This window comes from Mesoplodon densirostris, chromosome 2 (assembly GCF_025265405.1).
Source record: "Mesoplodon densirostris isolate mMesDen1 chromosome 2, mMesDen1 primary haplotype, whole genome shotgun sequence".
NCBI lineage: Eukaryota > Metazoa > Chordata > Mammalia > Artiodactyla > Ziphiidae > Mesoplodon > Mesoplodon densirostris.
Genome location: NC_082662.1, coordinates 46,891,632 through 46,916,320, shown reverse-complemented (window position 1 = coordinate 46,916,320; position 24,689 = coordinate 46,891,632). Strand labels below are relative to the sequence as shown.

The window sequence follows — 24,689 nt, the reverse complement described above, 5'->3', positions numbered from 1 at the left end:
GGCCGTCAGCAATTTCCCACAGGTGGAACCCTGCCCGCCTCCCCGGGGAAGCGCAGGAGGGTAGGTGAGTGGTTGTGATGGCGGGGGCGACTCGGAGAAGAGATTAAGGACTTCAGGCCTGAACTCGGGACAACCTTGATCGCTTATGAGCAATTGGAGCTTGGGCAGGGCACTTCCTTCTGAGACTTAAAGTCACTTGCTGTAAAAATAGCGATAGAAATGCCTAAACTAGCGCATCCGCTCAGCACCCGGCGCGCGGTGGGTACGCCGTAAATTTCCTTGCCTCTCCAGCTCTTCTCACGCGGAGCCTGAGCGGGGCCCTTGCACCACGCCGACCGCGCTGCACTGCACGCCTCCTCCCAGCGCCCAAAGTGAGTTCCTTTCCTCGGAATGTCGCGTTTCGCCTCCTGGAAGTAGGGCCAGAGCGGCGGAGGTGTACCTTGCTCCTTGCGCAGCACGTATTTATCAAATGCCCACTGAGTGTCAGGCACTGCTGAGCATCGGGTTTACACTGGCGAATAAAACAGATGTGCGATGTAGAGCGTACAGTTTAGTGGGAGATGCAGACAGAAAGCAAGTAAAGTAAATAAATAGCAATTGCAACACACACCCACACTTCATATCCCTTTTCCCCAGTTACTTTTCTCTTCAGTATTTAACACTAACATAACATGTTTTCTATTTTGATCTTATTTAATCATGCTCTCAGTGGAATATAAGATCCATGAGTGCAAGGGTTTTTGTTTCTTCACTGCTGTGAAGCCTGCTCCTAGACCAGTGCCTGGCACATAGTAAATATATGTTTAATGAATGAATGCATAATAATGTGATGAATAAGCAAATAGGGTACCTTCTAGAGAATGAGAAGGGGGTGGTTCAGGGAGGGCTCTGAGGGCAGGTGACCTTGAAGCAAGGCCTGAGGGTGAGGAGAGTCATCCAGGCAGAGGCAACAACATGTCAAGGCCTGGCTTCTTAGACTGAAAAGGTAGAGGCTGAGAGAAGATGTGAACCTGGTCTTTAAAATTCATGACTGACGTGGCCAGCTTCTCTACTAATTTCCAAAATACTAGGGAGAGTGGGATTAGTAAAACATGGGGAAAGTAAATTTAAGGCAAAGAAGGCTAAATAACCCTCACACTGTACAGCAGTTTACAGTTAATAGGGCTCCTTCACTTACCTCACTTTATCTCTGAAAAACCTTTGGGAAGTAAGAAGTCAGCATATAGAGGGAATCAGATCTCATTCACTCTTAATACAAACCTGGTACATAACATGCAAGAAAAATGGGTTGAACTGATGTGACACCAAGCTAGGCTGCAAGCTCTGTGAAGGTAGAGCCCATGTTTTATTAACCTCTGCTGTATCCCAGCACCTAGCACTGTGCCTGGCTCCCAGACCTTATATGTAAACTGAGTACTCACCACTCACCTGAGCCTTCCATATGCCAGGCCTGTGCATGGTGGTAGAATACAGAAAGAATAAGATACCATGCTTGCCCTCAACGGGTTCTCCACCTGCTAAGCCTTCCTGAAATCACAGAGCCAGCAGTAGAACCAGGTTTTCTTTCCTCTAAAGAGAAGCCTTTCCTCTATAAGAGGAAGATTTATTGCACACAAAGGAACTACCCTTCTAAAACCAATGATAGTAAGTGGTAAGAGAATTTGGACAAGTTCTGATCAGGAGAACACTGGGCACCACACAAGGAAATTGGATTGTATCTAGGAGGCAGTGGGGAGCTATTGAAGCTTGCTAAGCAGGGGACTGTTGTGATCAGAGCTGGTGGGAGGTATGCTGATTGATGGTGTAGGGGGAGACTGGAAGCACATTGTTTGGGCCCATGGGAAGCTCCAGTGTAAATGGGTGTGGAAAGCAGGAAAAGTGGGAAAGATCTTAAAGGTTAGGGCTCCTGGGAAGTGATTGGTAACCAAGAAACAGGACTTCACTGTCTTCTAGCAGGTGTGGTGGTTTGCTCCCCTGCTTTTCCACAGACTTGGCGCACACCTTGATTCTAGCACTTTATGCACGATTGAAGCTACTGCCCTTGGGAGGCTCCAGGGTGCCCATAAAATTCAGTGGCAGTTTGGCAAGTTAGGTCCCTGTTCTGTGCCAGCCCAGTGCCAGGCACTGGGAATTGGAGATGAAGACACTCTCCTCTGCCCTCTAGAGCATGAAATCCAGGGTGAAAGAGCAGCCTGGAGTCTTAAGAGACCAGGTATGTGCACTAACTTTACCACTCCAGCTTCCTGGCCTCAGTTTCCTCCATTGTGAAATGAGGAAGAGCATGGCCTACTTACGTACAGCTGTCGAGAGGACTGAGTGAGGCAGTGCATCTATTCTTATCCCTGTTCTTATCTGTTCAGTGGATGACTCCTCCAGGACAGAGATGAGTGTCAGTCACCTCTGTGTCCCAGCACCTCATTCAGCAGCCCCTGCCCAGTAAGTGTCTAAGAGGCAGGAATGAATAGGAGGAAATCAAGGACAGGAGCTTTTATTTTTTAAATTTTACTTATTTATATTTTTTAATTAATTTATTCATTTATTTTTGGCTGCATTGTGTCTTCATTGCTGCACGCGGGCTTACTGCAGCGAGCGGGAGCTACTCTTCACTGCCGTGCACAGGCTTCTCATTGAGGTAGCTTCTCTTGTTGCGGAGCACCAGCTCTAGGTACGTGGGCTTCAGTAGTTGTGGCACGTGGGCTCAGTAGTTGTGGCTCGTGGGCTCAGTAGTTGTGGTTCGCGGGCTCTAGAGTGCAGGCTCAGTAGTTGTGGCAAACGGGCTTAGTTGCTCCGTGGCATGTGGGATCTTCCCCAACCTGGGCTCAAACTCGTGTCCCCTGCATTGGCAGGTGGCTTCTTAACCACTGCGCCACCAGGGAAGTCCAAGACTGGAGCTTTTGGAGGAGTGATGTTTACATCAAATTATGCTCTGGGACATCAGACTTCCCCTAAGTTCTGTTCTCAGACAAGAGGGAGAGAAGACCCTCTTTTACTTTGATTTGCCTGTGAATTTTTTTAAATATTTATTTATTTATTTGACTGCACCAGGTCTTAGTTGCGGCACGCAGGATCTTCATTGCTGCATGTGGGATCTTCATTGCGGTGTGCGGGATCTTTAGTTGTGGCATGTGGGATCTTTTAGTTGCAGCATGCAGGATCTAGTTCCCTGACCAGGGATCGAACCCGGGCCCCCTGCATTGGGAGCGCAGAGTCTTAACGGCTGGACCACCAGGGAAGTACCTGCCTGTGGAATTTTCAATGAATAGTTTCCTCACAGGTGAGATGACCAGGTCTATTTCTATATAAACTGTATAGTTCCACATATAAAGGCAGAGAACCTTGAAAAATCCCAAACTGCCCTCACAGAAACATCTCAAAATAAATCATAACCATTTAAATTTTCCTCCCAGATCTTTCTTTCAGACAATGTTTACCTAATGGCCCTGAAACCAAGCTCCTTTCCTTCTTGTCTTCCTTTCATATAACATCCATATTTTTAAATGTACACTGTGCTAGTTCATAAAATGAATAAAAAACAGGTCTCTGCCCTCAAGGAGTTCACAGTCTCAAAAGAAGAGAAAACCACATAAACATGTAATTTCTGAACAGTGTGAAATGCTATAGGGTAGAGATTCATTTACTGGAAGAGCATTTATTGAGCACCTGCAGTGACCAGGGCTGGACCAAGTGCAGTGAGTGCTGCAGGAAGCAGGAAGCCAAGCAGGCCTTCAGAGGCTCCAGCCTGTTCTCTTCCTTTACCCCCTCATCCCTCCCTTGTTGTCAGTTACCCAGAGCTCCATCTCCAGACTCAGGTACCTAGACCTATTTAATCCAACTGGCAGCTGGATTTTGCCCTTGGATGTCCCACAGGCACTCAGTGTACCTCAAACTGAACTTAACCATTTTCCCCACTTCCTCTTTCCCCTAAAACTCAACTTCTCTTGGACCCACTATCTACCCATGGATCCAAGCCAGATACCTGGATGTCCCTTCAACCCCTCTATCCCCCTCACCTGCTCACCTCATAGCATCAGTCTCTGTGTCCTGTTAATTACTGCTTCAGGATTTCTCTAATTGACCGCGCTGTCCTCTCGTCCTCCCTGAAGCTCCCCTGGTCCAGGTCCTCATTACCTCTCACCTGGACCATCGTGACTTCCTCCTCCTCCTGTTTTCCTGTGATTGAGGAACAATATGTTCTGAAACCAGACAGAGCAGAGTTAAAGTCCCAGTGCCATCATTTGGGGACCTTTGTCACCCTGGGTAAGTTATTAAACCTCTCCAGACCCCAGTTTTCCCATCCATAAAATGACACCTCCAGGACTGGCCTTGTTGTAAAGATTCAATGAGATGCAGCAATTTGATAGGTGACTCACCAACAGGGGTGAGTGAAAGAAACCAGACACAGAAGATTGCATTCATATGATTTTGTTTAACGGTAGAAACTAAGCAAAGCTGATAAATAGTGGATAGGGTTGCAAATAAAGGTGGCACAACTAAGGAAAAGCAAGGGAATGATTGTATCGAAAGTCAGGGTGGTGGTAATGGGGAGCGGGGGTGTGATCAGGAAGGAACACAAATGTGTGGCTTCTGGGATGCCAGCAAGGTTCTTTTTACTTGAGTGAGTGGTGCTTACGAAAGGGTTCTTTTCTTTATTTTTATTTATAATTTATCTATAATTATTTATCTATAATTTATAACTTTTATAAATACTAAGTTGTACATAAATGTTGTACTTCATCATTTAAAATATTTTAAAAATTCAGTGAGATTTTCTATGTAATCTTAATCCAGCACTCCTCAGAACACACGAAGAGGTCAAGAAACCATGGTTGTCCGTTCCGATCACTGTCTCCCTCCCTCCCCAACCAGGCAGCAGATCCCAGGACTGATTCATCCCTGTCCCCAGTACTCACACAGAGCTTGGCACCTGCAGGCTTCAGGGAGAATGAGCAGAATAGAGGTGACCAGAGTATAACCACATGTCTTCCCTCTCCCAGGCTGGCAAGGGAGCAGGGCCTGGGCCTACTCTGGAAAGAGCACCCAGTTGCCTGCACCCCCTGCCTGACCAAGGCCCACTGACAATGGACAAGGGGGAGGAAGACGACAATGAGGAAGCCTGGCTGCAGCTTCGGCCGGTGGAGCCCTTGCCCTCCCAGTGCTGCGGCAGTGGCTGCTCACCCTGCGTGTTCGACCTCTACCAGCGAGACCTAGCAAGTTGGGAGGCAGCCCGAGCCAGCAAGGACAGGAGCCTGCTGAGTAGAGAAGAGACACAGGTGAGGGGGAGCAACGTCCACCTGGCCTCAACCCTATGCAGTGTACCTGCTCGGGAAAGCTTCCTCTGACTCTGTACAGCAGAGAGAAAAGAGTGGGCTTAATGGAAGCAGACTGACCCAGGTTCAAAGCCTGGCCTTGAGCTGGTGAGTGGGGCATGGGGCAGGTGGCGAGGGGAGGTCCCAGGAGTGAATTGGGTGTGGGCATTTTACAGGAGAGGGAGATCTGTGAGTCGTGGCATTCAGAGAAGACTTCCCGGAGGAGGTAGAGGTGGGGTGGAATATTAAGGACAGTGGCCTGAGACTTGGAAGACATGAATTTGAGTCCCTGCTCATGGTGTGACCTTGTACAACTAAGTCACTACCTTCAGGCCTCAGTTTCCCCACATATAAAATAAGGATATTGGATTAGATCATCCGTTAGGTCCCATCAATTTCTAAATTGTGCAAATCTGGATTTTAGCAGGTTTGAAGGATGGGTAGGTCTTTCATACATTGGAGATGAGTGTTCTGGATAGAGGGCACAGCTTGAGCAAATAAAGACTCACAGGTAGGAAGCCGCAAGGTATTCTTGGGGGTACAGAGAAAAGTCTGGTGTCTGATGCCTGGGAGATAAAATGAGACTTGGGTCCCATCCACAGGGCCCTTGAGTGTCCAGTTAAGGACCTTGCACTTTATCCTGGGGCTGAGGGGAGCCATACAAGGCTTCAGAGCAGGGTGAGCTCAATGTAAAGTATTCTGGCATTCTTAGAGCCTGAAAGGGAAGTAAGGGGGGACTACGCTATTACAGAGAAAACTTATTGGCCTTGATAGCCTCTCCTTGCGGGGAGGATGCCCATGGATGCTTGCATGTCTCTTGAGTTCCGGCTTCTAGCTGTTGAATCTTTTCCTGTTGCAGAGCTGTCCTTCCAAGCTGAGCCCAGAGACCTTCCTAGCCTTCTGCATCAGTGCCACAGACAGACTCACTAAGGACACCTACCTTGTCCGGTTTGCATTACCTGGGAACAGCCAGCTCGGCTTGCGGCCTGGCCAACACCTCATCCTACGGTACACTCAGGTAGTGGGAGGACCCAGGCTTTGCAGCCCTGCTCTGCCATTTGCTAGCTGTGTGGCCTAGGGCAACTTGCTTAACCTTCCTTAAACCTCCATGTGTCATCTTCAAAATAAACATAGTAATACATGACTCAGAGGGCTCTTGGAATTGAACTAGATAATGCATTTTCATAATAAATAACAGTAACAGCAAACACTTTTTTTGCACTTAGTATCCAAGACACAGTTCTGTGTGCTCATATGTATAAGCTCATTCATTCCTCACAAAATCCTGTGTGGTAGACACCATTATCATGCCCGAGAGGAAACTGAAGTCAGAGAGGTTTAGTAACTTCCCCAAGATCACACAGGAAATGTTGGAGCCAGGATTTGAAAGCAAGCAGTGTGGCTCCAGAGCTTGTGGTATTAATCTCATATGATTAGCACCAATTGATAGAGAAGACACTGCTGTTGAAAATAAGGGAGTTGCCCGGTATCACACAGCTAATAAGGATTCAGACCCAAACAGCCCGCCTCCTGAGTTACAGCCTTCACTCCTCTGAACTTCCTTCTTCCTTCCAGCTTATTTTTGTACTCTCCTCCCACCTTGATCCCCACCTCCACCTACACAGGGACAAGGCCCTTTGGGACCTCCAGATGGAGGTGACTGCCAGGCAGTTGGCTCTCTGGGTCTGAAGCTCAGCAGAGAAATCTGAGCTGCAGACGTGGATCTGGGAATCATCCAGGTATATTGTTGTGCCTGGATGGCATTTGGGAGCATGTGGGGCATGGGAAGAGAGAAGGACGTAGGACCGAACCCTGGCAACTCCAGCATTTATGGTGTTGGCAAGAGGAGGCAGAACCATCAAAGGAGACGGAAGGTATAGCCAGTACTTGCCTCGCACTGACCCCTGGTGTTTGTGCCCAGCTTGTTCTGGCCTGTGACCTGGCTGACGGTCCTTAAAGGTCACTGTTGCAGTGGACAAGAGGGGCCACAGGACAGGTCACAGCCCCAAGCAACCCTCCATCCATAAGTCAGGGATGCCCAGAACTGCCTGCCTCTAGTCTGGCCCCTCTCTGTCACTCCAGTGACATTCCTAACACATGCAGCTGACCACATCCCTCCTCATTCAGCCCCCTTTTGGTACTCCACAGTGCCTCCCCAGTGACACTGTAACCCAAGGCCCCAGCCTCCTTGCCCACCAAGTTCTTGTCCACACCCCCCCCAACCACCCCCATACGTGCCCCTTGTTCCAGCCCCGAGGTCCACTCGCCAGTTCCTGGCTTGCCCTACATTATCCTACCTCTAAGCTTTTGCTCAGGCTGTTCCCTCTGCCTGGAATTACTTTACTTCCTGCCCATCGTTACCTGTTAGTGGCCTCCTTGTCCTTTAAGACCTTCTGAGCTCAAGGTCTTCGGAGGTTCCCTAGGTGAGAGTGCCTGTCACTTTTACCTCTGTCATAGCAAATGTCACAGTGCCCTTTGCATCCGAGCCATGCCATATGTTCTGTTTGTTATTTCCTTGTTTTTTCTGTAAGCATTTATTGAATATTTCTGCCCAACTTTTGATACATTGGGACAGGCCTTTTTAATCTTTGCATACCTCAAAGAAGAAAATTTTATACATAGTAGGGCTGAAGAGAGGAGTGCTTAGGTGCTCCAGGGAAGCTCTGAGTAGTGGTAAGGAACCCAGACCTGGAGGCAGACAGAGCTACACGTGAATTCTAGCTGTGTGACGTCAGGCAGGTGACATCCCTTCTCTAAGCCTTGGTTTCCTCATTTTGGTTATTGTTTGAAATAAATGAGATACTGCATATAATATGCTTGGTGCATCATAGGCATTTACTACAACATGGCTGCTCTTATTATTACTCATGATTGTGCTCCTGCCCCCTTCTTGATAACACTGGAGGGGATTCATGCATGGGGTCAGGCTTTGGACTAGGGCACCTTTGAGGATCCTTTCACTTCTGATGCTCCTGGCATGCGGTCATGTTTGATAAATGTTAAACGCTTGTTAAATATAGTTATTTTTATCTTGATCATTCTGTGGTCGAGGAGAGGTCAGGAAAACCCCCAGTGATGTCCTAAAATAGCTCACATCATCAGTGTAATTTTTTTTTTTAATTTATTTTGGCTGCATTGGGTCTTCTTTGCTGCACGCAGTCTTTCTCTAGTTGCAGTGAGCAGGGGCTACTCTTTGTGGCAGTGCACGGGCTTCTCATTGCAGTGGCTTCTCTTGTTGTGGAGCATGAGCTCTAGGTGCGTGGGCTTCAGTAGTTGTGGCTCGCGGGCTCTAGAGCACAGGCCCAGTAGCTGTGGTGCACTGGCTTAGTTGCTCCGTGGCATGCGGGATCTTCCCAGACCAGGGCTTGAACCCGTGTCCCCTGCATTGGCAGGTGGATTCTTAACCACTGGGCCACCAGGGAAGCCCATCAGTGTACTTTTTGAAGCACTTTTTCATCTGTGACCCCTGTGGAGCCACACAGCGGGGGCATAGACAGTTGTCCCCATTTTACAGAAGGGGCAGCTGAGGGTTTAAATGACCTGCCTGGGGTCTCACAGCCAGCACGTGGCAGTGGGGGGAGCCCAGTGCTATTTTCTTCTGCTCCATCTTAACTGCCCCTCAGTGAGGACCACTGGGGATGACTGGGCCCCCACCTTCACTTTCACCAGCCTGGCACAGATTCGGTACTCTAAGGGTTTGTTGAATGGCTGACTGCCTGACTGAGTGCTTCTCTTTCCCAGAGGGATAGTAGATGGCTTAGAAATTCAGAGAGCCTATACGCCCATCAGCCCTGCCAACGCAAAAGGATACTTTGAAGTTTTAATCAAGGTGAGCCAACTCACACGGATGCTCTAAGAGGCTGTGGACTGGACCTCCATTTGCCAGCTTGGTCAGGGTGGGGCACTTCCCTCTGACATGGGAAAAGCCAGCGCTCACATGGGAGGAGGCTGGCTTGAGGGAAGAGCAAGGACAATGAAAGAGGCCTTTTCTCATCTCCTCCTTTCCTGGGGAAAGGAGGCTACTGGTCCACCAACAGAGGGCATGTTCCTGATAGCTTTTATGAAAAACGGGCTTGGACTGAGAAAAGTAAAGCTGTTCCTCCTCACCTTCTTCCCTATTGATGGAGCGTAAGCACTGAGCCGGGAAAAGGGGAACCAAGTCATGTGCGCCTACTGTGTGCTGGGCACGGGTGTCCAGGGAGAGTCAGACACGGCGCCCGCCCTCAGGCAGGGGCCAGACTGGGACAGTACAAGGTGGTAGATGCTGTGACAGGAGGCCCCAACCCAACTCAGGGAAGCTGGGGCTGCAGGGAAGGTGAGCTGGGCTTCCCAGAGGAAGCTGTGTGTCTGAGCTCTATGTTTAAGCTCAGGAGTGGGAAGGAAGCTCTGAGTGCTGTATCAGCACGTACAAAGGCAAAGGAGGCATGATTTGGGGAACTGTTAGTCATTTGTCCTGGAACACTTTTGTAGGCAAAAGATGGGACATGGAGGACCTTGGGGGCCAAAGTAACCTGAAATCATCTCGCAGGTGGGTTGGCAGGGGTCGGGGCGTTTGAGTTGGGCCTTGAGGAAGGAATACAAGTTAGCAGTGGCATTCCAGGGGGACGGATAACTGAAGGCAGGGAGGGGTGAAATAGAGCAGGGTCTTCTGGGAACTGTACCCAGTCTGAATGGCGGGAGGAGAGTTGCTTGTAGGGGCAGCCGAGATGGGTGGGGAAATTGGCAGAGATGAGATGAACAAAGTGGGCTGGATGCAAAATATCCCAGAGACCCAAGGAATAGGCAACAAATGTATAAGACGTCATGAAGTTCCAATTACGTGCAAAAATAATTAGGTTGAACTACATGAAATTGCTGACATGCTAACATTTTTGACTTACAGAAACAGCAGTTTCATATGGGTCAGCCTAATACATAGCTCTAGATCATTTCCCAAATGGAATCCTAGGGAACACCTATATTTAGGAATAGTTTTCACATTCTTTGTCTCCCTTGTAGGACAGGAATTATCCTCATTTCACTGATAAGCAAACTGAGGCTCCAGGAGGGCCTGAGGCTCCCCAGGTAGTAAGAAGTACAGCTGGTAGGTGAACCCTGGCCTTCTGACTCCTGGTCCCCAGCACCGTCTCTGGCTCCCAACCATCCCCGCCTGCCTTCAGAGCTGGAGTATTTATTCCCTCACACATAAGCTTGGATGGGATCCCTTTTCCACGCAACTGTTTGTCTGGGAGATTCCACAAATCCTCTCCAAATGGCCTGCTTCCCCAAGCTGCTTGTCTGGGTGTGTTTCTATTGAAAGGATAAGCCTGGAGACAGTTCTTCAGGGCAGCTGGATCTGTCCCAGCTGCAAGGCTGATTTTCTCCTTCATTTACCGGAAAGCCTCTCTTTAGAGAGATGCTTAATTATCCCTAAGCCGCTGGCTGGGAAGATCTGGAAATGTCTTTGCAAATTGGGAAGGCAGGCGGGTTTTGTAAGGTTTACCCTCCCATGTAGATGGGAAGGAGGAGCTCTCATTTCTCTGGCACCTTCTGGGCACCAGGTACTGCTTCTAGCTCTTTATTTTAATTATCTCATTTCAACCTCATAATCACCCTGCAGAGTAGATCATATTCTCCCCACTTTACAGATGAAGAAACTGAAGCCCAGAGAGATGATGTCATTGTCCCAAGGTCCCTAGGGTAATATGATCTCAAGTGGAAGAACAAGTTCAGTGTCAGTTCTGTTTAACAAGTGTGTATTGAGCATTTACTCTGTGCCAGGCTCCGTGTGGGTGCCAGAGGCACAGAAAAATCCTTCCTTTCTCCTTGAGTGCTATCTGTGCCATAGGGCCACTAAGGCCACCCCTGGGGCTGTGCCTCCCCGAGACTGGGGCCACAAAACAAGGTGTGCGCTGAAATATAGCCTCCAGCAACTTAGGAGAAAAACTGTAGCCTCCTCCCCAGACCTCTTCAGGTAAGCGGAAGACTTCCCTTGCTTTATGCATGTGGTGCCCAAGGAAGGCAGGGATGGTACCAGAAGTAGCTGTGGGTGCTTAAAAGCATGTCTGGTGACCAAAGCCCAGTCTCTCCTTCAAGCCTGGTTATAATTTCTCCAGACACCCTTCCTGGGCTGTCTTACCCCTGACCATACCACACCTGATGCCCAGAATTCTCTCTGCCCTCCTTCCCGCATCCCCAGTGAGTTTGAGTCTACCCAGTCTTCAAGGTCCAGCTTAGCTTCCCCCTCCAGGAAGCTGTCCTCGATCCCACTCCATTGGAAGTGACTGCACTTCCTCAGGGCTCTCCTAGCACTTCATCCTTCTCACGGGGGGTTAGGTAGTCTCTACCTTGTATATGTCTGAGACTTAGGTCCCTCTTAGATTGTGAGCTCCTTAGAGGGAGGGCCTGAATCTGGATTCATTCATTCATTCATTCATTCAGATGTTTAAGTCCTTTCCATGATTCAGGCACTGGCTGCCTCCATGGAGCTTAAGGTCCAGCTGTCTCCCCTGCAGCCCCAGCACGGTGTCTGACACAGAGTCAGGGCAGTGTGCACTTCCCCCATGGAGGAATCCCCTCCACAATCTTCACTTTTTTCATCCAGCCAGAAGACAGTACAGGGCTATGCAGAGATTGCAAATGAGGCGGACTCTAGCCCAAAAATATATTTGGTCTTGGCCTGCACAGTGTTTTAAAATTTTGAATTAATTGCCAACATTTCAAAAATGGGAAAATTTTCACAAAAATATGGATTTCCTGCTCCTCTTAGAGAATCAGAAGATCGGGCATCGCTGGCCCCACGGACTGTGTACTGGAATTTGCAGAGTGGTTTCCTCCTTTAGAAAGAGTATTCACTCACCAATTTATTGTAGTCCCCACCGCTCGCTCTTGTCTCCCTGACGCTGAGACTGTTAGTTGCCATCAGTCATCTCATACCCAGTTCTTCACTCAGTTATCTTACCCACATGGCCATTGTAGTTATTTAGTTTGAGACCTCTGTAGTTAAGGCCATAGGTCTTATGGATTCTCATCCCAGTCTTACCATTTACCTTCTGTGTAAGCTTGGCCTCATCTGAAAACGGGGAACGACAGTACCAACTTCATGGATAATGAGGATTAAATGAGACAACACGTGTAAAGCACTGGGAGTGCAGGAAGGGCTCCACTTTCGAGGCTGATGTGGTTTGTATTGACAACATGTGCCTGTCTTAATGAGGTCTCCCTTCGTTTCCTCCCAGTGCTACCAGACAGGGCTGATGTCCCAGTATGTGGAGTCCTGGAAAGCAGGAGACATGGCTTTCTGGCGAGGACCTTTCGGAGGCTTCTTCTATAAACCAAACCAGGTCAGTGCCCGCACTGAGTCCTCAGGAGACCCCTCCCAGCTTAGCTTCCAGGAATGTGGTTCTCATGTTTCAGGTCATAGAATCTCACTGTGCCATTCTTCTTGAGCCCAAACCTAATCCCAAGAGTATCCTTGGGGTTGGACATGGGAGGAGATGGGAACAGGCGCTAAGAAATAAAACTGCCTGCCTGTGTTCCAGAACCATCCTTGCCTGCCCATTGCTTGGAAAAATTCAGACTGTGAGCTAGGTATTTAGGGCGCTTATGCCATCTGACTCTCAGATATCTTTCCAGTTTCACATTCCATTTACAAGACTATGAGACCACTCCCTAAATATACCCTGTGGCTCACTGCTTGGGAACCCCCTGCTTCCCAACCCAAAGGCTCTTCCCCTCATCTTCACGGCATGTTCACATCCTCCCCTGACATTCCCAGGAAGAATCAGTAATTTCTCATCAGTTGGTGCATATCTGGAAAGCAGTTTGACAATATGCACCGGGAGTCTTAGGAATCTTCACACCCTTGACCCAGTGCTTCCACTTCTGAAGTCTGTCCTATGGAAAGAATCCTAAATGCTGCCTCTTGCACGTGTTCATTGCGGCTTTATTTATAATAGCAAGAAATTGGAGACAACTGAACATCCAGCAACAGAACAGTTAAGTACACTGGGTTACAGATACGTGATAGACTATTATCTTGGATTTTAAAATTATGTTTATAAATGATGTTAATGCTTAAGCTGTAAGATCAAGTGACAAACACTAGGTAAACTGAATATACAACGTTAGGAAACTAAGTTAAATTGCACAGAAAAAATATATATTTTTTTAAAGAATTCCTTTTCTTTCTTTCTTTCTTTTTTTTTTTTTTTCTGGCCACACCGCATGGCATGCAGGATCTTAGTTCCCCGACCAGGGATTGAACCCAGGCCCCCTGCAGTGGAAGTGCAGAGTCTTAACCACTGGACCACCAGGGAAGTCCCCAGAAAAAATATCTTTTAAAAAAAAGCAATAAAATGTTAGCAGCTCTGGGTAGTGGAATTATGGGTGATTTTTATTTTCTTCATTATGTTTTCCAAATTATCCATAATGAGTACCTATTACCTTTATAATTAGGAAAACAAAGCAAAACAAAAACAAATGGAAAAGAATGAATCATTTTTCCTCTCCATTCTTTTTTGTTTAATTGAAGTACAGTTGATTTACAATGTTGTGTTAGTTTCAAGTGTACAGCAAAGTGATTCAGTTATACATACATATATATGTGTGTATACACACACACACACACACACACACACACAGACACACACATACATCTATTCTATTTCAGATACTTTTCCCTTATAGGTTATTACGAAGTATTGAGTATAGTTCCCTGTGCTATACAGCAGGTCCTTGTTATCTATTTTATATATGGTAGTGTATATATATTAATCCCAAACTCCTAATTTATCCCTCCTCTCCCTTCCCCTGTGGTAACCATAAGTTTGTTTTCTATGTCTGTGGGTCCATTCTTTTTGTTTAATTTAAAAATAGCTTTTATTGGTATTTTCCTTACTACAAATGCAGTACCTATTCATTACCAAAAAAAATTTCAGCAGATATAAAGAAGCTAAAAGAGACTTCCCTGGTGGTCCAGTGGTTAAGACTCTGCACTTCCACTGCAGGGGGCACAGGTTCGATCCCTGGTCGGGGAAGTTCCACAAGCTGCCTGGTACAGGCAAAAAAAATTTTTTTTAATAAAAAAAATAAAGAAAGAAGCTAAAAAAAGAAATAAAGAATACCTGCAGGCCATCTTCCTGGACATACCAGTCTTACTACCTTGGCATCCACAGACCCCACTGGAAAGCCCTGCACTTCCTGTCTGGGAGGGTGTAGGGTCTGGCCATGAGGGAAGAGACATGGTGTGTCACACATGAACACTTGGCCGCTGAAACTGTGGCTAAGGCTTGGCTCTGCTCCTGTGAGGATGCTGGGATGCAGCCCAGGCTTGCCACTCTGCAGCCATCTTCAATGCAGATGGATCGCGTCAGCCTGAGACTGACACATTAGAATCTGTCTTGCATTCATTCCACAGACTTTCACAGGTATTCACCCAGGGCCAGGCCAGTGCTGGACCCTGGGGGCTCAGAGATGGGTCAGATGAGTCCTGTCCTCCAGAAGCTTACAGTCTGATGGGGAGACAGGTGCACAGATAAATGACAACAACACAGTGTGACAAGTGTGAAGAGGGATGCACAGAGGGCTGTGGGAACACAAGAAGGACCCCTCACCTGCCCCTGGCTCAGGGAGGGCTCCCCAGAGGAGAGCCTGAGCAGTGATGGGAGAATGGGGGAGCACGGCACACCCCGTGACTGGGAGGCTGGGAGAGCATGAACACAGGACAGGATGATGGGCTAGCAGTAGGGCTCAGTGAGGGAAGGAATCTAATTGTATTAAGCCCCAGGCTCCATACCAGGCACTTGATTATTTTTTTAATTTTATTTTAGAATTTTATTTTATGTAGTCGGGTTTTTTGGCTGCGTTGGGTCTTTGTTGCTGCACGTGGGCTTTCTCTCTAGTTGCGGTGAGCGGGGGCTACTCTTCGTTGCAGTGCAGTGGCTTCTCTTGTTGCAGAGCATGGGCTCTGGGTGCGCGGGCTTCAGTAGTTGCGGCATGCGGGCTCAGTAGTTGTGGCTTGTGGGCTCTAGAGCACAGACTTAGTTGTGGCGCACGGGCTTAGTTGCTCCGTGACATGTGGGATCCTCCTGGACCAGGGATCGAACCTGTGTCCCCTGCACTGGAAGGCAGATTCTTAACCACTGCACCACCAGGGAAGTCCCATACCAGGTACTTTATGTCATCTCTTTAATCCTCATGACAGTTCTGAGATAGGTGCTATTCTGGGGAGGTGCTGTTATTTTTTTACCAGTGAAGAACCCAAGGCTCAGAGAGGTGAAAGAACATGCCCAGATCGCATGACTGGGGGTTTACCTGCAGATCTGCCCGACTCCTGATAGTCCAGGAAGCATTCCATGCAGTAGTGTGGTGTGCAGTGGCTGTCACTAAAGCTGGTGGACACTCAGACTGCGCACAGAGGCCTAATCTCTAGAAAGATGTCAGTGAATACCTCACTGTGCGGGTCAGGCACTAACCTTCTAGGCACTGATCTTAGAGAGGCCTAGAGCCAGGAAACAGGTTCGGTGATGGGGAGCTGATGGAGCAGGTGCCTCTTGGGAGCTCACTTTGATTGCCTGGCTCTCTGTGCCAGGCACTGAGGTATAGTATCTCATTTAGTCTAGAGATGAGCAGGCTCAAGGTCCAAGCCAGGGGCCTCCGATCTCTGCAGGGTTGCCCTGGGGCAGAGGAAGCAGCCCGGAGGGCAGGGCTGGGATGGGGGTGGGAGGGCAAAGCTTTGGTGGGAACAGGTGTCAGCTCAGTGTCAGGTGGGAAGCCTTCCCTGGCAAGGGGAGTCAGTCTGTAATGGAGCAGACTTCCTTGGGAGGTAGTGGACTACCTATCAGCAGCAGTATGTAAGCAGAGTCCTGTGGGGATGCTTTAGAAGGCAGCCAAGCCACTTGCAGGATGACTGCACCATCATGTTCCCTTTCAGCCTCCAGATTCCATGATTTCTGTTCCATAGACCTCATAAGCTGTAGCCTTTCACGGGCAAGGATGGTTTTCTGGAGGAGGTAGAGAGGCGAACTCAAATGGGTGGGACACCCAGGAAGGGCAGTGCCATCCAGTTCAAGCAAGCCCAAGAAAAGCCCCCATAGTGGCTGGCTGGGGTCAGACCCCTTCCCAGCCCACCCCTGTCATGTACCGTCCTGTTCCCTAGTATGGTGAGCTCCTCATGCTGGCTGCCGGCACCGGCCTGGCCCCCATGGTGCCCATCCTGCAGAGCGTCACAGACAACGCAGAGGATGAGACCTTCATCACCCTGGTCGGCTGCTTCAAGACCTTTGAGGGCATCTACCTGAAAACCTTCCTCCGGGAGCAGGCTCGTTTCTGGAATGTCCGCACCTTCTTTGTACTCAGCCAGGTGAGCCCAGGGGAATGATTTCCTTCCCTGATTGAGACTCTCCTGCCCCCTGCACCCATCTTGAGGACATGCTGTGGGCTCTCTGCCCTGTGCCGTAATAGTCATCCCTGCCACTGGTGGAGCCCCCAGTGTGTGCCTGGCAAGGAAGGCAGGTGTTGCCGTGTTCATTATGCAGATGAGGAAACTGACGCTCTGAGGTGAAGGCACGAGCTAGCGTCGTGCTGCCAGACAGGGTGAAGCCAGGATATGAACCCGAGGCTGTCTGCTTCCAGAGCGCCAGCTCTCACCCACCATGCTTTGCTGCCTGCCATCCACCCTCTGGCATCCTCTGTTGTATGGGCGGGGGGCCTGGTTGTAGAATCAGTGGGCCAGGCACAGACGTCCTCTGGCTGTGATAGCTCCTTCAGGCAGGGACCACCTGTCTGGATCACCACGCTCTCAATGCTTTGCACAGCACCAGGCGTGGAGTAGGCACTCACCCCAGCAATGGCTGGTGGAGTAAACCGGATCCAGTTCACTGCATTTGTTAGGGTCTTTTCCACATCACTTTGTTCCCGCCTGGGAACAAAGCTGCTTTCAAATCCTCCAAGTTACAGCCACTCTAGCTGCAAGCGGCTTTGCCTCCTGAGCCCTCTTCCCTCTGGTTCCCCATCCCCTCCATTCATTCAAGCCACCCCTCTGGGCCCTCCCCACAGGGCCGCAGTGTGGAGGTCTGTCTTGCCCCTTACCTCAAGTCAGGCCCTCAGCTACCTTTGTTCACTGGCCTTCGCCTCGTCTGTAGCTTTATTTCTCTTTCCTGTACGCCCTGGGTTGAGGTTCCCTGCTGGTGCCTCCCCTCCATTCTCTTGGTCAGGGTCAGCCTCATTGCCCTGTACTTTGGAGCACCCTTGTCATCAGTTTCCTCTTGAGACAGCTTTAGAGTGTCCTTAAAGACTTACATGATCCTCGACGTTGTGGCTGGGTGGGGGAGGGTGTCAGGAAACCAGAGGTCCTGAGGTCCCCAGGGGCCAGAGTCCACAGGCCTGTGCACGGGGCAGAATGCTCAGTGGCATGAACACCGAGGGGGTCGTGCTTGGTGAACATTAGCAGCGACAGCAGTGCCCAAGGTCAGGGATGAAGCAGAGGGCTAAGGTACAGCCGAGGGGAGAGGGGCAAGGGAAGGGCCACTCCTGCCGGGAGCACGCTCAGCCCTGCCTAAGAGCTGGTCGGGGAAGATGGCAGGAAGGCAGGCACCTGGCAGAATTTCCCTGGCTGTTGGCCAGCCTTTCTTTCCCCCACCACGTGCCAGGTGCCATGCATTTAAAAACGAAAATGGGACATCCCTGGCGGTCCAGTGGTTAAGATTCTGTGCTTCCACTGCAGGGGACGGGGGTTCAATGCCTGGTCAGGGAACTAAGATCCCACATGCCACACAGGGCGGCCAAAAGAAAATTTTTTTTATAAATAAATCAAAATAAAAATGAAGATGATCTCTTACTGCCCTCCAGGTGCTCATCTATATATGTGGAGACAGCCACAGAGATGGCTGACAAGGGCTCCCCTTCATCGAGCACTTTCTCTGTGCCTAGGACTGTTCTGAGCACTTTATGTGTACTAACTCATTTAATCCCCACCACAATCTTAGGAGGCTTATACTGCCATCATGGCCTTTTAATAGATGTGGAAACTGACACACAGAGAGGTTAAGAACCTTGCCCAAGGTAACACAGCAACTTGGTGGCGAGGCCATGCTCTTATTGCTTGTCAGTGTAAGACAGCACAGGGATAGGTGCTGTGGAGGGTGTTCAGGGTGCTGGAGGCAAGCAGAGAGGGCTTCACAGAGGAGATGGCATTTGAGCCCGAGCTTGAGGGCAGAGTTAAAGTTCACCAGCAAGAGGGGACCTTCTACCCTGGGCCGGGGCTTTGATGAGGCCAGTACCCTGGGGTTGGGCAGGCGAGTGGGCTGGCTGTCAATAGCCGGGGAAGGTGAGGGATGATGGGGTGAGAGGTGCCTCCTGCCTGTCTGTGCTTCCTCCACTCTGGGTGCTGCCTGGGCCATAGCAACAGCATCATCAAGGGTCTCTCTGCTCCAGCCACTCCTTGACAATTTGTCCTTCATCCTGCAGCCGGAAGGGCAGCTCTGGCCACATCACTGCCCTGCTGCCTGTCCTTCCCTAGCTCCCCACCGCTCTCAAGACTATGTGCCAGCCCTCCATGGCCTCGCCTTCTGGCCCACTCCCGCTGCATGCTGCGTTCTGGTGTCACTGGTCTGCCTGTGGTCGCAAGTGCCCTGTGCTTTTCTGGCTCCTGGGTCTTTGCTCATACAGTTCCCCCTGCCAGGCACACTTTTTCCCACTTCTTCACCTAACACCCACTCATCCCTCGCATCTCTCTGCTAAGGTGTAATCCCATCCTGGGAACTTTCCCTGAGCCTCCAGGCTGGTGTAGATGTTTCTGCTGTCACGGCCCAGGCTCTGCTTCCTAGCACCCACCCCACTGCATCATCATTGTTTATGGGTCCCCTCCCCACTTGAGCAGCAATCAGACCCCATGCATCTCTGGGTGCACAGTCAAGGTCAGCTGCACTGAACCTAACTGGCCTGGGGGCATTGGGAAGGAGGGGCAAGGCCAACGGGCCCTACTCGTTCCTGCCCTCGAGGGCCCACTGGGCAGGTCAGAGCACGAAGGGCACGCAAGAAGATGCAGATCATCAGAGAGTGTCCCCTGTCAGCAGCACAGCACTGTCCTCAGAGGCCCTCGGGGTCTGATGAGCTCTGTGAGTGAGCCTGAGATTCGAGGCCTGCATTCATGGAGCCTCTCAGCGCTTCCCCATCCGCTGTGCTCATCTCAGTAGCTCAGAGAGGTCATGGCTTCTCACCAGAAAATGGTGGCAAAGCTTGGATTCCAACCCCAAACCCTCTCTCTCCATCCTGTCTCGCTGCTTGGTCCCAGGAACCAGAAGTTCATCTCAATAGGGTCTGTAGAGGTGATAGTTCTGTTCTGTTGGGGGTTTTGTTTTGTTTTGGATGCTGGTTACATGGTTTCTTCTCTTTGTTAAAATTCTCCAAACTATATAAACGTTACGATTTTTATACGTATGTTATACTCCAATAAAATGTTTACTTAAAAGATACTCTTCCAAGTAGTGGAGATTTTCTTTTGTGGCCCTGGGAATGAAAGCCACAAGTTAAGTCTAGAGGGGCAGAAAGAGAAGGTGCCTGGGGCATGGCACACCCCCAGAATACTACCTCTAGCCTTTTCATGTGAGAGAAATAAACCCTTCTCTTGGTTAGGGCACTGCAGCCCGGGATCTCTGATACACACAGCCAGATGGGGCCAGGAACCCTGTCTGTTTAGGGCAGCTGCCGTATCCCCATTACCTAGCACCGGGCCAGGCACAGAGTCACTCAGTAAACATTTGTTAACTCAACAAGCTAATTGAAATCTTAAATGAACAAAAGTTATGCTCCAAGGGTGATGGTGATGGATAACCTTGGAAAGATGCTAGGAGACCCACAGTCATGGTGAGAAAACATTCCCCCCAGAGTGACAGGTGCAGGGGCCCCAGGTTCTGGTCCTGCTGCTGCCCCTGCGTCATTGTGTGCCCCGAGAGGCATCCCTCCTCCCTGTGCATCAGCTGTTGTGGAGGATAACTACCTACCCACAGGCTTCTGTGAGGGTGATTTGAGTTCCAGTGTGAGGAAGTACCTGGCCCGTGGTGGGGTTGGGTGAAGGTTGGTTTCCCACCCCCTCTGCCTGAGTGTCCTTGTTGGCCAGAGAGGAGCTGACCATGTGAACTCTGAGGACCCCCAGTAGTCACCCCCACTGTTTCTCATCCTCCCAGGAGAACTCCCTAGAGCAGCTACCCTGGAGTTACCGGGACAAGACCCACTTTGGCCGCCTGGGCCAGGACCTGATTGAAGAGCTGGTTGACTCCTGTCGGAGAAAGCCGTTTGCATTGGTCTGTGGCTCAGCTGAGTTTACCAAGGACGTGGCTGGGTACTTGCTGAGCGCAGGCCTGGCCGAGGACTCCTACTTCCTCTTCTAAGCCTGGCCTCCCTTCTAAAGCTCAGGCCAGGGGCCTGGCACTGGGACGCAGGAAGGGACACAGACTGGCATCCAAAGACATGAATGGAAGACTGCTGCTAACTTTCCAGGTGACCTGGGACAAATGTCTTTACCTCTGCGCACCTCCGTTGCTCATCCACCCCACGCGGTTCCTGACTTCCTCAAGCAGGCATCCTACTGAGAGGAGGCAGATGGAGCTGTAGGAACCTTGCGGAGGAGAGTATCAGGCCGGGAGTCAGGGAGGACTCCCTGGAGGGAGCCAGGTCCTGGCTGGGTAGGAGTTGGGGCAGGAGAAGGACTAGCAGGGGGTTTCCTGGTTCCTCAGCTTCAAGGGTTTGAGAGGGGCTCCCACTGGGCCCTGCCCTGTAATGCCTGTGCCAAAGCCTGCTTTCCCCGGAGATGTGTGTCTCTTGTGACCTCAGGGCTGGCTCAGATGAGGTGCTCACTGGTTAGGGAATGACCATAGCAGAGGCTAGAGGAGGCACTTGCTGTATGTACCTCCAGTGCCGTGAGCCTGACACAATGAAGGTCGTGGGTTCTGTGACCTGGCCACGTCTCAGAACAAGGTGGGGCCCTAGATTACCTTTATTTTGGCACCGGGTCTTTTGTGCTGCAAAAGGCTTCACCCTCAGTCTCCTTTTCCTGGCTCAAGAGCCCAGCCTGGAGTCCTTTCCCCAGCAAAAGAGCCGTGAAAGCAAATGCCCCTCCCTCCTGCAGGCAGCCAGCTCAGCCATGCCTTCAGCTGCAGCGCCCTGGTGATGGTTGCTATGGAGATCTAAAGATAGAGCAGGAGTCCGGAGACCTGGGTCCTTCTCCCTGCTCTGCCCACTGAGCTGCTGCTGTTTCTGAGGCACCCACCCCTCCCCTCCACACCCCACCCCCTCCGTCCTCCATGGGGCATGCCCTCCACAGGGGACTTAGCAATCCTGGACAGCACACTGCAGTTAATGAATTCTGCTTTCTGTAGCCTGTGCTCCAGTATGCTGCACCAGCTCAGGCTGGCTACAGGCAGTCCCAGAGTTGGAATATTAAGCCATGGAATCTCAGAATCAAAGAACCATAGAACCATAGAGTTGGAATTTTACAGTCATAGAATCACAGCCCTCATCATATCAGAGGTTAAAGCTCAGGACTCCAAAAAGCATCCCATCTACCAGACTCATTGTATCAATGGGGAAACCAAGGCCCAGCGAGGCCATGTGACCTGCCCAAGGTAAAACAGTTCATGGCAAGACCAGTGTCAGAAGCCAGGTCTCTAATGTCAGCCCTGTCCTCAGAGTTCTGTACCGGTGATTTTTAAACTGGGCTCTGCAGGACACTACAGTTCCCGGCACGACAGCAGTGAAGGAATGGCCAGGTGGGATCTCCAGGCCCCCTTCCGACCAGAACAGTTTTGTTTTTATCCCATTTATATCTTGGTGCTTGGAGTCATTTTCATTTGTGAAACAGGGTTTTCCTGCACTGCCCCAAAAGTTGCAACAAGTCTCCTTGCTGTGCCATGTTCAATAAATAATTATGGCAAGCAGTTGGGGGATGGTGCCAAAGGTTTCAAACCAAGTTTCACAGACAGAATTCCATGGTCAAATAGATGTGGGGAATACTGCATGTGACCTTCACCAGGAATCACGTGCACACGAGCATATTAAAGGCTCTGAAAAGTCCAGTGGTGAAGAAACGTTTTTCATTTTGTTTAACCCAGAGTTTCCCAAGCTTATTTAATTAGAGAACACTTTGAGACCAGCATTCCATGGACTACTTCAGGAAATGCTGGTCTGTTGCAAAGCCTCTTTCCAGCATAGCATAATCAGTGGGGAGGCCCCTCCCTGAGAGGCAGAGGTCCCGAGCAGGAACTGTGATTTCATTCGGCCTCTCCTGTGACTTGAGCAAGGCACTTTCTTTCTCAGGGCCTCTGAATCTATGCATCTTCCTCCACCCTTTCTTCTCCCTCAGTTAGTACGTCCTATTGATTCTACTCACAAATACTCCTGGAGGGCCTGTTAGGAGCCAGACTCTTAGGCACTGAGGGAAGAACAATGAACAAGGTGGGTACGGTTCTGGGAAGCTCCATTGGGGAGCTTATAGTCCGACAAGGAAGGCAGAAATTAAAGTTGTAATTCTAAAAGGGATGAATGTGCTAAAAAGGGAAGTATGGAGTGCTTGGAGAATAGATGGCAATGCTCCAGCCTGGCCTAGGGGAGGCCAGGACACACCACTGCACTGAGGGTAGAGGCCTCTCACTCATAGTTAGGGGTGGTAGGTGGTCCCCACTTAGGGAGTGAGGGGTCTGGGGCAGTTCTTGTATGTCTGTCTTTTCCCATTTTAGATATCTGATGTTTAGCTGTTACTAACCAGTGATAACCAACAGCCCCTCTTACCCTGGAATGTGTCACCCTCCCCTTCCCCTCACTCTGTGTGGGATCTCTGCGGTCTAGATGCTGGTGGGGTTCCGTATGGGACATTTGTGAAGACCCAGCCACGCCCTGGGTGCCAAGATGCCGAAGGGCTCATACCATCTGGAAACTTGAGAGCTCATGGCTGGGTCCTGTGCCTCGGAAGATGATAAGTGAGTCCAAGAAGGGGACTAGGTGGAGTGTGTGAGCACGAACCTCTTTGAATCAGGGTGAGGTTTCCAGCTCAGGGTGAGCTGGCCCATTCCTCCCATCTCTCCTGGTGATGCTGTCAGGGTGTTGGTGGCAAAATCAATGGCTGCCTTGGTTCCGCCCTCATCATGTTTTGCCTGCAGCATTCCCATCCTCAGCCTCCAACCTCCGGCCTCTCCCCTACACCCCCTTGCCCACTGTGGCCAGACCCATTTTTTTAAATTGTAGTGATAACACTGTGTTGGCCAAAAAGTTCGTATGGGTTTTTCCGTAAGATGTTATGGAAAAACCGGAACGAACTTTTTGGCCAACCCAATACTTAACATGAGATCTATCCTCATAACAAATTTCTAAGTGTAGGATATGTTGTTGTTGAGTGTGAGTACAGTGTTGCAGCTCTCCAGAGCTTATTCAGACTGCTGCTTCTAACATGCAGATCTGAGCCTATCACTCCCTTGCTTAAATCCTTCATGGCTCCCTGCTGCCCTCAGGGTACAGCATCGTGGCTCTGCTTACCTCTCCAGGCTCATTTTGTCTTACTACCCCTCCCCTCAACTCCTGTGTTCCAAGCACGTTCTCTCGCATCCTTCAGTCCCTTCACATCTGCTGCTCCCTCTGCCTGGGCCAGCCTTCCACCCTCCCCATCTTCCGCTCGCCTAAGCCTCCTTGTCTTTAGAGGACTTAGCTTAGTGTCATTCCCTCTCGGAAGCCTTGCCTGCCTCTATACCCCAGGCTAGATTACTGAGCAGAGTCTTGCGCGTTCTTCTGTTGCTGCACCCATCAAACTGTCTCTTATGCATGTGAGCACATCAGGGGTCGTCCTTGTTCATTGTGTCCCCAGCGTGGAAGGGTGCTCAGTACATCCTGGATGTCAAACACCTGAATGATAAACAGCTAACATTTCATGGAGTCCTTTACAGGTTGCAAAAGGCTTTTCACCTACATTGAAGCATGCAATCGTCACCAAAATGCATGCTATTTTATTACCCCAATTTACTGATGAGGAATAAGCTTTTGAGACATTATACAATTCTCCAAGGTCACGCAGGGGTACATGCTGCAATTGTTATAAAGGCTGTATGTGACACAAGGGTGCACCAGGAGACGTGTATAAAGACTTTGACTGCTGTACTGTTTGAAACCGCAAAGAATGGAAACTACCTGTATGTTCATTGGTAAGAAAATGGAGAAATGCACTACTCTCTGTAGACTCACAGTGGAATACCATACAGCAGTTAAAGTGAGTAAACTAGATTTACATGTATCAACATAGACTAAATCCTAAAAACATAATGATTGAGTGAAAACCAAATTGTAAAAGGAAAGGTACAGTAAGATAGCCATATTTGGAATGTTTAAAAACACAAAATAATACCAAATGCTCAGGAAGGAGAT

General features: G+C 49.8%; 1 protein-coding gene across 8 annotated transcripts; it reads left to right on the top strand.

Annotated features, from left to right (window-relative positions):
- Window positions 1-27: 27 nt before the first annotated feature.
- Window positions 28-24,689, top strand: LOC132483934 (NADH-cytochrome b5 reductase-like). Of its 8 annotated transcripts, XM_060089843.1 has the most exons (10): window positions 73-371; window positions 2,587-2,665; window positions 3,140-3,274; window positions 4,104-4,257; window positions 4,995-5,270; window positions 6,166-6,314; window positions 9,048-9,135; window positions 12,524-12,628; window positions 16,444-16,647; window positions 20,471-24,689. In XM_060089843.1, exons 5-10 carry the CDS (start codon window positions 5,079-5,081, stop codon window positions 20,672-20,674), a joined length of 942 nt encoding a protein of 313 aa, XP_059945826.1. In that variant the 5' UTR covers window positions 73-371; window positions 2,587-2,665; window positions 3,140-3,274; window positions 4,104-4,257; window positions 4,995-5,078; the 3' UTR covers window positions 20,675-24,689. The 8 variants fall into 8 exon arrangements, with proteins under 8 accessions (XP_059945833.1, XP_059945830.1, XP_059945829.1 ...); XM_060089847.1 differs by lacking the exons at window positions 73-371; window positions 2,587-2,665 and adding an exon at window positions 29-60; XM_060089846.1 differs by lacking the exons at window positions 73-371; window positions 2,587-2,665 and adding an exon at window positions 36-64.